The 15,942-nt window shown below is 40.3% G+C and overlaps 1 protein-coding gene across 1 annotated transcript in view; it reads left to right on the forward strand.

Moving 5' to 3' along the window:
- Window positions 1-217: 217 nt before the first annotated feature.
- Window positions 218-15,942, forward strand: part of lmx1ba (LIM homeobox transcription factor 1, beta a) — a 59,499-nt gene continuing 43,774 nt past the window's right edge. Inside the window, exons 1-2 of the mRNA XM_017697170.2 lie at window positions 218-684; window positions 1,647-1,833. Of these exons, the coding sequence (XP_017552659.1) occupies window positions 546-684; window positions 1,647-1,833 (326 nt within the window). The 5' untranslated portion in view covers window positions 218-545. The remainder of the gene's footprint in view (window positions 685-1,646; window positions 1,834-15,942) is intronic.

Genomic DNA, 15,942 nt, shown 5'->3' on the forward strand with positions numbered 1-15,942 from the left:
ACTACAAGCCAACCCCAGCGCAGGGAGGCGGGGCTTTGAGGAGCACTGCTGGCTGTGTGGGTCGGTGGATAAGCAAACAAACAAGCAAATGAATAAATAAATAAATAAATAAACAAACAAATAAAGCCGGTGGCATAGGGGGTAGAAAGTGACGCAGTGGGCGGGGGGAGGGATGCTGCTCCTCGGATAGTTCAGCCTCGCGCTCGGTAGGCTCCACTCGCACTCGCTGGCGGTCACAGCAGCGCTCAGCTCTGGATTTTACACCAGTCGCCAGTTCGGCTGCGTTTCTCGGCGGACGCTCCGCCGTCGCCCTCCCTGCGCGTGCCTGACCGCTCGAGACAGTGCAGAAGAAGCGCTCGCGCCGGAATGGAAGTGTCCTCGTGAAACTCGTCGATGAAGCTCCAAAACAAGCTCAGCAACCCCCTGAAGAGTCTTCACTGCGCTGCCCTGCTCTCCATCCCGCCGAGCAGAAGCCAACTTTCCTGCCCGTCCTGCTCAGAGCGCCGCGCTCCGGCTCTCAGTCCGCTCAGCTCAGGTGCTGGTCTATGGGCAGTGAGGCGGATCTCTGGTCAGTGCAGAAGTGCTTTTACGCGGACGGTCAGTCGTCTCGTGTCAAGATGTTGGACGGGATCAAAATCGAGGAGCAGTTGAGAACCGGACCCGCCGCCTTAGGAGTGATGCTCGGTGAGCTTGTGTTTACTTCAGCGCGCGCGCGCTCCCCCGTTAAGAGCGCTTCGTTTTTATTCGCCTTACTTATAACAGTAATCAATAAAAGTCCCTCCCGATGTAATGAAGGGAAAAGGAAGATGACAGGAGGTCAGACTGCACGCTCTGTAGTAAAAGGAGTGGTTGTTCTATATAGGATCCATTTCGTGCTTTAAATGGCTCTTCAGAGTGATGGAGACCCTGTTGTTTCTTTAAAGAACCTTTTTGAAAAAAGCATTAAAGGGTTCTTATCTCATTACTTGTAACAATGAAAGAATCCCCTTTGGTGCTATATAGAAAAGGATCTACCTAGAATTATATACAGCACATTCTCCATCCGTCTGAAGAACCATTTCACTAAACATGTAGTGGTTCCGTATACACTCTTTAAAAAAGACTTAAACAGGTTCTTCAAGGGTTTTTCAGTGAAGGAAAAAGCTCTATTTAGAGCCATGAGTTATATATACACTCTTTAATGAGGTGGTTCTTCAAGGGTTCTTTAGTAGAAACAATACTGAATCGCGAACACTCGAAGAATCCTGTGCATGATTAAAAGGTTCTTTGCTTGGTGAAAAGGTTCTTCAGATTGATGAGAATTTGCTCTATACAGAACATTTTAAACAAATTGTTCTATGTGGCACCAGAACGGGTTCTTCTATCGTCACAAACTTGACATCGTAGCAATAGCAGAACTATTTTTGGTGCTACATAGACCGTTTTCAAAAAGGTTCTATGTAGAACAACTCCTTTTACTAAAGAACCTATGAAGAACCGTCTTTAATTTATCAGTGTGCACGTCCCTTCGTTACATCGCTCACGTCTCTCCGCTGTTTGGGTTGTTTTCGCGCGTCTAATGTGTTTTAATGTGTGTGTGTGTGTGTGTGTGTGTGTGTGTGTGTGTGTGTGTGTGTGTGTGTGTGTGTGTGTGTGTGACCCAACAGGCGCTGAATGCCATCCTCAGAATGTGTGTGCAGGATGTCAGAGACCCATCTCTGACCGCTTCCTCATGCGCGTGAACGAGTCCTCCTGGCACGAGGAGTGTTTGCAGTGCGCCGTGTGTCAACAGCCGCTCACCATGAGCTGCTACTGCAGAGACCGGAAAGTTTACTGCAAGCAGGACTACCAACAGTAAGAGGACCCTTTACATATCCTTCAGTACAGCGTCTGTACCAGAACTCACTGCATCAGTACATCAGCACTGCAGCCGAGCCTGCAGCTCACTGTACTGCTCTTACAATCAATAAGAACAATAACAACAACAACAACAACAACAACAACAATAATAATAATGATAATAATAATAATGATAATAATGTAGCGCTGCATTCTCTATCATGATCATGTATAAAGCTTGTAGAAGCAGTAGTACTGTATTGTGTCGTTATCGTATTGTTATTATCAGCACCTTTAGCTGGAGCGGTAGAATAAATACGAATTTTAATGTACAAATATATTTTATGTTTAAACATCAGTGAACACATTCCTGTCTACTTTCAACGGCAGCTGTAATAATAGATTTCTGTTATTATTGTAGTATTTTTAACATTTTTAGCAGCAGCAGGAGTAGAATAGAAATAATGTCTACAAACAGCAACATTAACAACAACAATAATAACATAATAATACTAATAATAATAATAATAATAATAATAATAATAATAATAATAATAATAATAATATACACTTTTAGAGATATTATTGTATAATTATTGTTTAATTATCAGGTTCGGAGTAATTGTAGTGTAATTATAGATATAATTATTTATATGCTTAATCATTCTAATAATAAGTAATCATTCAACAATTCTTAGCAGCCTAATTACAAATATTATTTACATGTATTGATTTTTCTTTCACTAAATAATATCAGCATTAAAAATGTGAAAGAAAATAATCTTTTTTGACCATTTTAAAATTATTTTTAAAAAGTTAATAATGAAGTATTTATAGCTTTGTGGACTGTGTGTGTGTGTGTGTGTGTGTGTGTGTGTGTGTGTGTGTGTGTGTGTGTGTGTGTGTGTGTGTTTTAACACTGCTGTAATGTTATGAGGTATAAATCTCAGCTGTGTTGGTGGCTCAGTTCAGTGCGGTGACCGCTGCAGTGTCCGGCGAAGTGTCTCTCAGTTCTGTCTCGCGCTGCATGGCTGCTCTTCACGCCTGTCACCAACTTTTTAGACGCCTTTTGTCTCGTGCCTTTAAACACGGTTAAACATGAGCGCGCGCTGGTAGAGGCCCGCCGCCGGACAATGAACGACATCCGTGGTCTCGCGCAGCTGCGCGTGTCCGCTTTTCTCCTGAGCTCGCCAGCAATTTGGCGAACAACTGGACGTTTTCACAGAGGCTCTGTTCTGGAGTCTGGAGCGTGCAGAGCGGCCGAGGCTGCACGAGACCCGGTGTAAAAAAGACCAAACCGCGCGCGCCGAGCGCTGGACACCTCACTGGAACACTTTTATTCACAAGCAGCCAGTAAAGGTCAAGCATCAGGCAGTTTTCAGTGTGTCCGGGTCACGGCTGCCTTTCTGAGCGATACTAAACTCAGCTTCAAAAGTTTGAGCGGTAAACATTAAAGCTGTGAAGCTCATTTCACTGCGAGCCGGCAGCGCAGCGCAGCTCTGTGCAGGCAGATGTGGAGTTGGCTGTTCAACAGGCTTCATTTGAGAGAAACACACTCAAATCACCAGCACAGCCCTCAGACTGGAGCTGCACCTCCAGAAGATCATTGATTTAATGGTGTTTATTAGGCGTTGAGCGGTTCGTTAAGACTGTCGCTGTTTACTGAATTATTTACAGTTTTATTTTTATTTTGACTTTCACGCTCGACCTCGCGTTCTTTTAGACGATTTGCGTTTAGGCTTTGACAGGCTTTTGGTTCTGGCTGTTTGACTTAGGTGGTCCTTCGGTGGTCCTATCTCCAGCGTTCACCCAAAAAGAACAAAAGAAAAGAAGAAGACCCGAAAAAAATAGACCCGAAAGGGCCATTTGACTTACAGAGAAAATATGTCGACATTAATTGCAAATGCAATAAATAAAGGAAGAAATACGTAAAGAAAGAAAAAAGAAAGGAATATATATATATATATATATATATATATATATATATATATATATATATATATATATATATATATATATATATATAAAGAAAAAAGAAAGAACATAAGATAGATAGACAAAAAAGACAAAAGAAAGAAAGGAATATATAAAGAAAGGAAGAAAGAAAGAAAAGAGAGAGTATATGCGGGCTGCACTCTTTAAGCGAAATTTTACATTTCTGTTTTGAATCTGGCGGAATTTAATAAAGTACATACGGCGATTTTAACGCGGCTTTATTTATTTATTTGTTTATGTATTTATTATTTAGTGCGGTATTAGCGCTCACCGCGATTTTGAGTGCTGTGTCCCCTGTGTCTCTGTAGCGGAGGCTGTCGGCGCTGAGGGTCTCGCTGTGTGCGTGTGAGAGCGGTCAGTGTCCGGCTGGCTGTGTGTGTGTTTAGCGCTGTTCAGGGTTCAGAGTCCCAGCAGAATTCAGCGGACAGTGAAGCGTGTCCGCACTTCGCGCTCAGGCTCTCGCCGAGCGGTTGTGGTTTGTGGGAGCGGCGCTTGTTTACACTGATGGGAGAATAACTGCCCTCTGATTAGCACATCTGCCCCAACAGACACGAGCTCCGACCAGCTCTAGGCTCTCATTATCCGCGCGTAAATCTCCGTGAATACACCTCAGCCTGCACTTCACGCGCTTTAACTGTCAGGCCTGCCCGTCAGGCTGTCTCTGAAGACTAATTCTGCTCACTTTATATTCCTGTCTCAAATATCTGCCCGTAAAATAAGGATATTATAAAACTAGATCCAGGAGCTGTTGTGTGCTAGAATGCCTGGATGCTGTGAAATGAAGACACCCAGAGACGAAATTCCAGGACGTTTAAAGGAGAATTCCACCGACATTTCAAAATTTCGGTATAATTAAATCGTTCAGATGTGAATACAGTCATTCAGAGTTGTTTGATGCGAAAGAGGTGTAAAATATATTACAACGCAAAAAATCCCAAAGAAAATGTACGACTTTTACTAGTGTTACACCAGTATTAACATTGCATACCCAGACGAGTAAATGTCTGTATTTGCGATATATTTGGCTATAATTGTAGTCGTGTCCTCTGGTTTCTACCACCATAGCTGTTAAATAATCAGACTCAGCGCTTTCACATTAAACCGCTCTGTATGTTCACGTTTCAGAAACGGAATTTCGGGAATTCCGTGGAATTTAAAACGGTCGTTTCTGCTACTCTGTTTACAGAAGCAACTGCTTTTCCTCGACCACCAATGAAAGCTTTGTTTTACTGAAGCATTATTTTCAAGGTGAATATTTATCTGTTTTGAGTATCAGATTATCCTGATCTTAGAGTAGAATTTCCATAACCATGACTACGAATTTTGCGTGACCTTAAAATGCTTTTAGATAATGTGAGGGGATATGAGATGATGCAGGAGGGTGGTTATTGTCTTCTGACCCTCATTATTCATTGATTCATTGTGTACGTGGGAGTGTGTAAGCTTTTGAGTGGCAAAATGTCCATAACATAAATACTAATATGCTCTCTCTCTCTCTATATATATATATATGTATATATATATAAAAATTCAGTAATTCAGTTGTGTAAATGATGTGACATGGTTTATTGTAGAGAACCTTACTGACTCATATTTCTTTACAGTGCTGACAGGAACCAGGTGTTGTGCTGTCTACAAAAAAAAATATGGCCACTTTATTAACTATATAAAAACTAGCAGTGAACATTTGCATGTCTTCTGAGTTTTTATATGTAATGGTGAAGATGATAAATTATTGTTAAATCTGAAAAAATGAGTTTTGTTTGGGGATTATTTTGCCGTTTAACACCCTGTATGTACCCCTCTGCCAAGAATAGCTTTAAAAAAGCGTTTCTGGGCAAAGCCTTCTCCAAACTGTCATGTCTCAGGAATAACATACCTATTTCATGCATTTCATGTTTAAAGGAACTTAAAGAGACGTTAAACTCTGCAGACATCTGGTTCCTATCACCACCACTGTGAACAATTCTGTTTTGGTAGGTTTCTCTGTAACAGAGCATTTCATATCATACCACTCTGAAACACTTTGATTACAAAATGAAGCCAAAATTTTGAAAAATCGGTAGAGTTCCCTTTTAATACACTGAATTCTGGAGTCATTTGAACATTTAGTACTTTCTACTAAATGGTTCTTTACATTCATGTTCAAGCATTATGGACATTTATAGGTCAGATATACATTTTACATCAGACCAATAATTCCTGAATAGTAGTATCTAGGCACGGCCTATAATCTAGAGTCCCATATAGGTGGTTTACTGGCAGGAGGCAGTTGTTTGTGTTCCTTGAGGAAAGTGTGTCAAGGTCCTGTGAGGTGCTCGGCGTTCTTCTCTAAGAGCTTGTTTGTTGTCATATAGTTTTCGATGTTTAGTGGGCAGTTGGGGGTGCTTTTGCATGAGTGGACATTCTACAATGATTGGGGCTCCACAATTGTATAGAATACTGATGTATTCCTTTTAGTGACTCTTGTATCCTCATGTGTGCTATCAACTAAAGCAGATTTGAGTACATGTGAGTTTTCTAAATGCAACATTGTTACCATAAATAAGACTTAAAAAAATATCTATCGCTTGTATTTTTATACACATTCATAAAGTATTCAAAACAGCACTCAGTGCTACGATGTCTTGATGTGCCGTTTCTTCATGCCAATACTGTCAGTAAATTCCAGCAGCACGCGTGCCAACAAACTTGTCCATGCTACTCAGATAGGATTTGAATAAAAGAGCTTGATGAACTATGCAAACGTTACTAAGCTTCAAACCGTAAACTGTATCCTTCACTCCTTAATCCATATGTGCAAACTACGCTGTATGAGCAGCTAGTTTTGATTTCATTGTTTTCTCAATTTCACAAAAAACAACACATTTACATTTATTCGATTAATGAGCCTGCAGCAGTTTAGCCCCGCCCATTCACACTGATGTTATAAGGAGTGTTGTAGCCAAGACACCATCAGAACAGAGACCGTTCACATATATCAGTTTTGGAAGTGCAAAACTGGATTGGATATTTAATAATCACAGATTCATCGTGTATAAATGAATTACGTCGGGTTTTACCACGAATGCTATAAGAGGAGCCAAGGGAACAAAACGAACAACAAGAAAAGAGGGACATGGGCAACTTAAAGGGGTATACTAGGTCAAAACATATATTCAGTGGTTTTTTTTTATCTTGTAATATGATATTCTGTATTATAGCATTGGATCCCTCTGCCTAATCACCCATCGCTGTTTTCTCACTACAATACCCAACATGCTTTACACAAATGCAATACTTTTTACATTGGGAATCACCTCCACCACAATAAAAAAACTCTTGCCTTAGATGTAGAGGCTTAGCAGTAATGTTACCTGCTTAGTACTTCTGCATTAGCCAGCTAGCAATGAAAAAAATATAATTTGAGATTTTTGATGCCAAAAAGCAGCTGTAGTTTTTCAAAAGTTCCTGCCACCTTCAAGATACATCATCAGAAGGGGAATTTTGTCATCTTTAAAGCCAAAAATGTTGCTCTAGAGACTACTTTGGCACTGTATAATGTGAGTAGACATGTTTATAACAGACTGGTTTGACAAATTAAGACTTATAGCTGGACTGTAATATAATATAGCATTGCTGGAGACAATCAGTTTTTAGGTCTTGGACATAAAATCGATCACCTGCATGTTAAACCTGCTACGAAAAAGGCTTCACAGCATTCTACAGCACTAAATAGAACACTGAATGTGTTGGGAACAAATGTAGCTAAAAGCTGTTCCTTTAAGTAATTGCTAACAAAACAAGCAGGTTTATGTGCTGATTGTGCACACATGCGCCTAAAGCCAGTCGGCCAGCTCATGCTCACTGGCTGCTGTTGCTCATGTTGCTCAGGCTTGCCTTGCCTCTGGCTGAGTGGATCAATGCACCAGCACTGGCGTCTTGGCATTCTCCACTGGGAAGTATTGACTTTCATTTCTAGAACTGGCTTTCGTGTTTACTATCCTTCAGATTTTTCAAGGCAAGTTTTTTTCTACCCTGCTGTCTCACCTATCATACCTGTGTATTGTCTTCTTGTCTGAGTTCCCTGCAGATCCTTCAGTCATGCGAGTAAAGATATCCAAAGTTTGACGTGCTGAAAGCATTTGGTGATGACTTAATAGGAAAAGACTTTGGTGTTTTGTTTTTATGATTTAGTGACATTTAACTTGAAGAGCAAAAGAGTAAAATAGGTACATAAGCATGAAATCAAACTGCATTGGAATTTGTAGCCTTACTAATAGATGAATATACCATCCATCTAAAGCAAATGGCTGTTTGCTTCTTATATTTCTCATGAAAATAAATGTTTCAGCTTCTGACCTAAAAGACTGCTGACAGGATGATGGGACAGTTCGGCATCTACTTTTAATGCCTTGCTCTGTGTGATGCTTTGCCAGAGAGAGTTCCAACTGGATTTGCCACTGAGCATAAGATCAGACTTACTGTGTGCGTCCGCTCTTCCCGTTTGTAGAAGCCGATTTTGAGAGTTCTCAAAAAGACGCGTCCAGCTTTTGAAGCGAATGTTGCTCTTGTTGCTTTTTCATTTCTCAATGACTAGAAACCGCTTCCCTATTAGTAGTGAATATTAGCACCCCAGGTGGGCGTTTGGTGGAAAAGCTGCAGCAGTATATGATTCTGATAAGCTCTGAGATTCTGGAATCACTTCTTGTTAAACAAATAAATCAGACCATAGGTGCTTAACACCTCCAAATACTTAGTGGTGTTTAAGCACAAACAGCTTGTTTGGTGTACAGGAGAATGTATTTATTGTCCTTATAACATGTTTTAATAGCTGCAGGGCAAAAACGTAGCATAAAAGCCTGTATGTCGAATTGTTGTCAGACCAGGTTGCTGCAGACAGACATAATGCCCTTCAAATGAAGACATAATTTCTTGTTCTGACTCTCTTCATGGCATGGAAAAAAAATCACAATGGTGTGAACATTCAGGCTTGTCATTTTTCATTCATCTTTAGTCAATAGAATCCTCTAAAGTATGCAAATGTTGTAGTATTACTCTTATTTCATTGTAAATTTATGGTTGGGGTTCATTGCTTGAAGCACCCAAAAGAAAATTGACAGCTCTCCCTTTGGTTAGTTCTTCAGGAGCTGAACTGAAGGCCTAATACTCAACTTTACTAATAACATAATTATCAACTGACAGTGGAATCTACCTATCACATTTTCTCATTGTCCAATGGGTGGGACCAGTTGGCTTGAGAAAAAAAAACTCTAGGCCTTCTGAAAGTGCTAAATAAGTAAATGACTGAATATGAGCCACAGTCTAAACAGGTTTCAGTTAGTTGTTATGCATGAAAAATGGTATTTTATGCTAAGGCACTTAAAGACAGACTAAAAGTAAAACAGATTAACTAAACAGTAAAAAAGTAAAACACAACATGGACTCTTACAAGCTTCAAATATTATATGGAATGTCTTTTAAAAGCTTCACATGTCCATGTTTAACCTAAAGCCTGGGCCCTGGGCCTTTAAGTTGTCAATGTTCCAGTTCTATGGAGTGATGAATTTGAAGAAACATGTTTGGTTCCCTAAAGAACCTTTCAATTGATAGTTCTGTAATGAAACACTTTTCTAATTGACATTTCATAGTAAAGTACCCTTTTAATGTTTTTAAGAACCTCCACGTAAAAGTTACGCTAATTAAAGTTTTGTGTGAACATCTAGCATTAGCTACTGGTCTCATATTCCTACTGCATTCAGTGGAACTGTATTCCAGAATGTCTGTTGCACCAGACGACTTAACCACTGGACTCAGGGTTGGAATAGAGAGGAGTGAAGCACTGAAGCGAGTGTGTGTTTCTCACTTGGGCTTGGCATGTGTGTGAGACTGTTCGTCTCCCTTCATTTTTGACTCCCTGGAGAGGAAGTGCGATGTGCTTGTTGACCAAGACTTTTCCCTTCTCTTGTTCTGCTCACCTTCCTCCCTCCCTCTTTCTTTCTCTCTCTCTCTCTCTCTCTCTCTCTCTCTCTCTCTCTCTCTCTAATAATGATTACCAAATAATTATATAGTGTTTTTCTCAAACTCACTGTGGCTTTATAAAGTTCATAAACTGAATCAAACATAAACACAATGAAAAGCAACAGAGACAGTCATACAGTTAAATAAGGGCAGATGCTAGACCAGACATACACTGTGCAGACACCTCTTCTAATTAGTCAATTCAGCTACTTTAAGGTGCACTCATTACTGCGACATGTTCTGCTGCATATATGCAGCTCATATAATCTCCACAGAAAAGCTTTGCCAAAAGAATGGGTCAGCTAGAGGTGGATAAACCCCCCAGGATTTGTGCTGTGGAGAAGTGGAGCTGCGTTCTCTGGAGTGGTCATCAAATCCTGAAGCAAAGTTTCAACATCTAGCATGAGCCCTACCCGGAAGAGTGGAGCATGTTTCTGCTGCAAAAGGATTATTATAATTCCCTTGATTTCAGAAGAAATGTTTTATAATTAGGTGTATACAAACTTAACACAAAACGCAAATAGGGATTAAGCCTAGTGCTGGACTACAACGTTCTGAACAGAGATTCTTTTTCGAAAGAAAAATGTAGTCCAGTAAAGTGACCCATAGAGTATCACCAAAGAGTTCAGACACAGAATGGACCAGGATGGCACTGAAGGCGTACGTTTTGAGATGTCGGGGTGCATATCCTACATATGTCTTGTGTTATATTCTAAAGTTTGTGTTTTTATGCAACAGAAACAGTCATAATTCACTTTCCCACATCTCTTTACTCTGAGAATTACAACGTCTGTTTTTGTCAATGTGCCTTTTGAGGCTACTGTATGTAAATGATCTGTATTTTGATTGGCTGTCATGTCTTGAGTCTCACATAACAAGCAGTCTTAGCTGAAACACTCATAACTTGTTGTGAAGCAGCGGGAGTGGGCAGGCTAAACTGCTGTAGGCTGATTAGGTGGATTTTTAAATGTGTTCGTGACATTGTGAAAACAACTATTTTATTTCTCCGTGATTTATGACCTTAAAGATCAGAGACACTGGAGAGATCATGGAGCGAGTTCCAAATTTTGGAAGTTATAACAGTAAACAGCCAGTGATGGAGCGATGCCACAGGAGAACTAAATTTGGTTACCTCAAGAACCTTTCAATAATCATTTTCAAAGAACAATCTCTGCAAAAGAGAAAGTTGAAAGAACATCCCCACAGAACATACAAGTGTACAGGCTGCAGTGTATATATAAAAAAAGTTCATAGAGGTGAGGCTGTACATGGTTGTGCAGGTCTCTCTCTCTCTTTCTCTACTTCTCTTTCTCCTTGTGGGCTGCCAGTTCAAGCAGCACCTCCCCCTTCTGCTCTCATCCCTGTGTGAGGAGAGGGTGGCACCTCCCTGCTAAGAGCTGCTGCTGAGGTGCTGCGTACCTGGAGACCTGCTCTCACACCCCAGTCCCACATTCTACTGCTGTGTGGAGATGAGGGTGCAGCCGAATAGACCGCCTTGAGGAGAAAAGACCTTGCCTTTCTAAGACACAGACACACCCTGCAGCTCGAGAACTCACCTGCAGGTCAAGCACTGGCTTTGTCTTAAAGGAGTGGTTCAGTGAAAAAATCGAGCATACACAATTTTACACGTAACCCAGGTATAGTCGGTCAACTTCGACATGTTTGGTTTTCAAACGTTGCTTTTTTAGTTTAGTGTTTGACTGTGAGGCAGTTTTGGAAACTCTTTTTTTCCCCCACATATTTTTCATCAACTTTCACCTTCCTTATGCACTTCCTTTTGTCTAATCTTCTCTCATCTATTTCCTGTAAAAATGAATACCTTGCTCATAGTTGAGAAGGAAATGAACGCATAGTACAGGCAAGCGGAAAAGTTTTATACTGAATCATTTGTTTAAATACAGAAAGTTTCAGTATTTGTCAGTTTCATTTTTAACCATGTAGAATAGCATCAGGCCTTGTAGATTTTTATAATAGTCAATGATAAGCAAAGGACTTTTGTAAAATCAACTAAATATTAATACTAGCAAAATATTTCAAATCTTAAATCCAGAGTACAGTAGTTGCTCAGCTGTAGTCCAACAAGCCATCATAAGCAGCAGTGGAATTGTTATAGATATTTTTGGCCAGTGTGCGGTAGGGGTGGAGGGGTAGTGGTGGGGTGGGGTGATGGTGCTGAATTAGAAAAATTGATTATCAACTGCAATATACGTTTTTTTACTTCGATATTTCTCATACACTGTCAGCAAAAAAAGGTTCTGTGCAGGTGCATTTTTTTCCATTCATCGAGGTACAAACATGTAAATGTACCTTCAAAGCTACAACAGTGGTTTTAAGCAGGGGTGGATTTAGTAAAGAGTGGGCCCTAGACAAAAGACATGAATGGGGGTCCTCTAGATGCACAGTTTTCAAGTAGTTGGTTTTTGAGGCTCCTGTGTGGCGCAACAAAAAACTACAAAAAATTATATCTTGGCAAATGAAATCATTTTAAATCTAGTCGATACATCTATGTTTCTCATTTTGAGATTGATGTAAGTAAATTATAAGATTAGGTAACTGATTAGATCTCAATATAGATCTTTTTTACTTGTCATTTTATTATGTTAAATTATCTCACTATATTGGCAGATCATTTTGCTTGTTTTGTAGTCCACTGTAACTATAACCTGCACTGAGGCTGCATTGAAATGAATGAAAATTATTGCTACAATCACAAATAACAGCTATTTTTAAGTTTAATGTGTATTTCAGAATAAGACGTTTAACATCAGCACATGCAGTATATCTAATTTGTATGTTCATGGTGACCTTGGCTCATGGGGACCCTGGGCAACTGCCGACATTTGCCTAGACCTGGTGTTAAGGTCCTCAAACATTTTTCTCTCAGAGGAAAGACAGATATTTGTATCTTTTCATGACCTAATGTTTCAAAACAACAATAAAATAAAAAAAGGCTGGAGTGCAGCTTAAAATTGTAATAGCAATGAATAATGACTCAATTACACTCTGTAAACAAAGGTAGACGTGACCTTGAAAGTACCACCCCAGTGCCAGTTTAGCAACTTTTTTTGTAAAAGTGCACTGTTACTACATGTTACAGCAAATTTGTTTATATACTACAAAGCATAAGACCTTTGCAACTACACCAAGGGTGCGGGCCCAGAGGTCCAGATTCTTGCACAATTTGGTGACTAAGTGCACTCTTTAGTTAATTACCAGGTGTCAATGATGTGCTAGAGAAGGGAAATCAGACTAAAGTCAAATTGTGGTGTTAAAAGCCACTAATGGATTTATATTAGATGTACCAATAATAGACGTTCACCCAATGGGAGTAGAAAGTGGGGTTTGCAGTGATACAAGATTTTGTTTAAATGGGGTTGCATCGCCCTTCAAATCGACCTCTAATCATACGGATGGATTGAACAGAGGGAGAGCGGGAGAGTAGGGGAATCCTTGGACATCAAACTTCTACTTCTCCTCTCAACCCCACATGCCCCCCACATCCCCAAAAACCTCACTTCTCTGTACCCTCTTCATCTTCTAATGGGATTAGGTGTGCGAGCCCCATGTTTCCGCACCGGCCGGCTGACTGAGTCCCACACTTTTATCACTGACTGTGACACAGCCCCCCCGCTGCTTTGTTCTCAACGGAAGCCCTCTCCCCTAATCCCCTTATTTGTGTCAAGAATGTGGAGAAAAGGGGGCGACAGAACAATCTGGAATGAAAGAGAAGTCCACTCCCCTGAAATTCTGCTCCTCAGCCAAGTCAGAGTGAGGGTGATATTATGCACTTCACCCAACCCCCCCCCCCCCCCCCCCACTCCACACACACACACACACACACACACCCCCCACTCCGGCCCCCTATCCCCAGTTCTTAAAAGACTGCCCCCCTTTACCTTTGTACTTTTGCCGAGAGTATAGATTTGGCAGAATTCCTACAAGTGTCTTTTCATCCAAATATGTCCATAGCTCTTCTGCAGCCTTTGCTGCTTTAAGAAGTTGCCAAGCTGGTGGTTAACTGCTGGCTGGCTGCGTGTTTACTTTTGGTTGCCCATTTCTCTTTCTTTTACTTTCAGCACTAGCCACAAAGTCTTAGAACATCATCCTTTTCCCGTCTTCGGGAGCTTGAAAATGCATATTCATACTCATGATTAACACCTTTCATACCCCTCAGTTTAGATACGTGTTCATTAACATAGTTTTCAAAAGAATGGCCTACACAGCAACTTTGGATATGCTGTTGAAAATATGGACTGTTCATGCAACTGGTGGGTCATCTGCCATTTAGGAACTCACTGATTACCCATTTTTTCTTCTTTCTCTGCTCAGAACGTGTCCTAAATGCATTCCTTCTGTGCACATACTCTGGTTGATAATCTGGTACAGAACAGGCAGTCCCAGCACCCTGGGAGCTTTATTTACTTGTCCAATTGTTTTTGGAAGTCTGTTAGGGGCCAATAGATCAGTTGAGCTGAGACCAATCTCATTATCCTGATATGGAAGCAATCGCCCAGCTTCTTCCAAATTGACCTCCACTCACTCAGAACTAATGTGGAGATGGCAGGTGGTCTGTAGAGCATTAACCACCCTCCCATCCCATTCTCCCTCTTTTTTCCACCTTTCAAAGACTTAAAGGTTATTAAGTTCTCTCAACGCCTCATCCAAGTTCAGCCTTGTAGCTAACAAGCATCAATCGATTTCTGATTTTGTTTATGCATCGCTTTAACAGGTGGTGAAAGACACAGCAAGACCACATTTGCTCAGGTCATGGCTTCATCTGATGTGCTTGTCATTGTAAAAAAAATGGTCTTTCTTGGTCTCAGGTGATTTATTAATTAGGTGTTCCAGCCCAAAACAAGATTTGAATGTGTTATTTGTCATGTTATCCATCTCTCAGTCTGACTGGTTTGATAGAATTTACTACTTTTTGTTTATCACTGTTATCTCACCCAGTGCGCATTTCGCAAATATGTAATATAAGCAATAGGAATCCCTGTAGTATCCTGTTTGTTGGCAACTGATCTAGATGCCAACAAATATAACCGAAGCTAACTGTGATTCTTACCTTATGTGTCAATTCTATCCGTATTCAGGACAAAATAGACAACAGAGACGTGTTTTTATGCACTTTTCCATCAGAGTAAAGCCAGTGTAATGTATCTGGATAGCCAGGTAAACTTTGCTTACTTGCTTGCTTGTAGCTTGTTGTCCTCCTCATCCGATGAGTCATTTTTGTCATTTGAGCATTGTAATGATGATGATGATGATGATTGGCAGGCAGGCACAACGGCTATATTTCTGCAAAAAGTAATGTTAGCTATCTGTTTTCTTCTTCCTTTGTTTTAAAAAATCAAGCCCAAAGCAATTGTAGTTTCAAGAGATCCTCCCATCTTCAGGATATATCATCAGAAGAGAGCTTTCCTTGACTTCAAAACTTACTCTGGAGACTTATGCATCACCACTGTACGATGTACGCAAGAAACAAACGTGGTAATATTTTTTTCACATTGGCCAAAATGAATCAGTTTCATGCTATAATTTGGTCCATGTCTTCCTTAGAAATATAAAGGTGCTTCTCCTTGCAAGCACACTGTGATCATTTGTTTCAATGTCAATGAATGACAAACACCTGGTAAAAAATGTAAAGGCTGGCTTATTCTTTCAATAACACAAGAGATCATGTATAACAAGAATTTCTTCAGGTTCAAACCACAATAAAACATCTTCTCTTCTACTTGAAAACACAAGAAGTGTATTGATTGAAAATATATATCTGCATGTTTAAAAAAATTCTTCACTTATAAGTTGCCAATGATATCTAATTATTAGGGTGGTGCCAGTGGACTAGTGGTTGGAAAGTTGAGGCAGAAACCAGAAGGCTTTGGGTTCAAATCCTATGATTGACTGGGTATATGAGCTTGTGCTGTTGGGCAAGGCACTTAACCCCCATACCATCCAAGGTGGTACTGTACTGCTCCCAGACTGGGCATTATTAGGCAGCTAAAGGTAGAATCAATAAAGACCAAGTAGTGGTTAAAAATGCTTTTGTAACTTTTACTCTCCAATGCCATACCATGACATGGATGCTCAAAAACATCACAAGAATAGGCCTGATACCATGTGAAATCA

Source organism: Pygocentrus nattereri, chromosome 23 (genome assembly GCF_015220715.1).
Source record: "Pygocentrus nattereri isolate fPygNat1 chromosome 23, fPygNat1.pri, whole genome shotgun sequence".
NCBI lineage: Eukaryota > Metazoa > Chordata > Actinopteri > Characiformes > Serrasalmidae > Pygocentrus > Pygocentrus nattereri.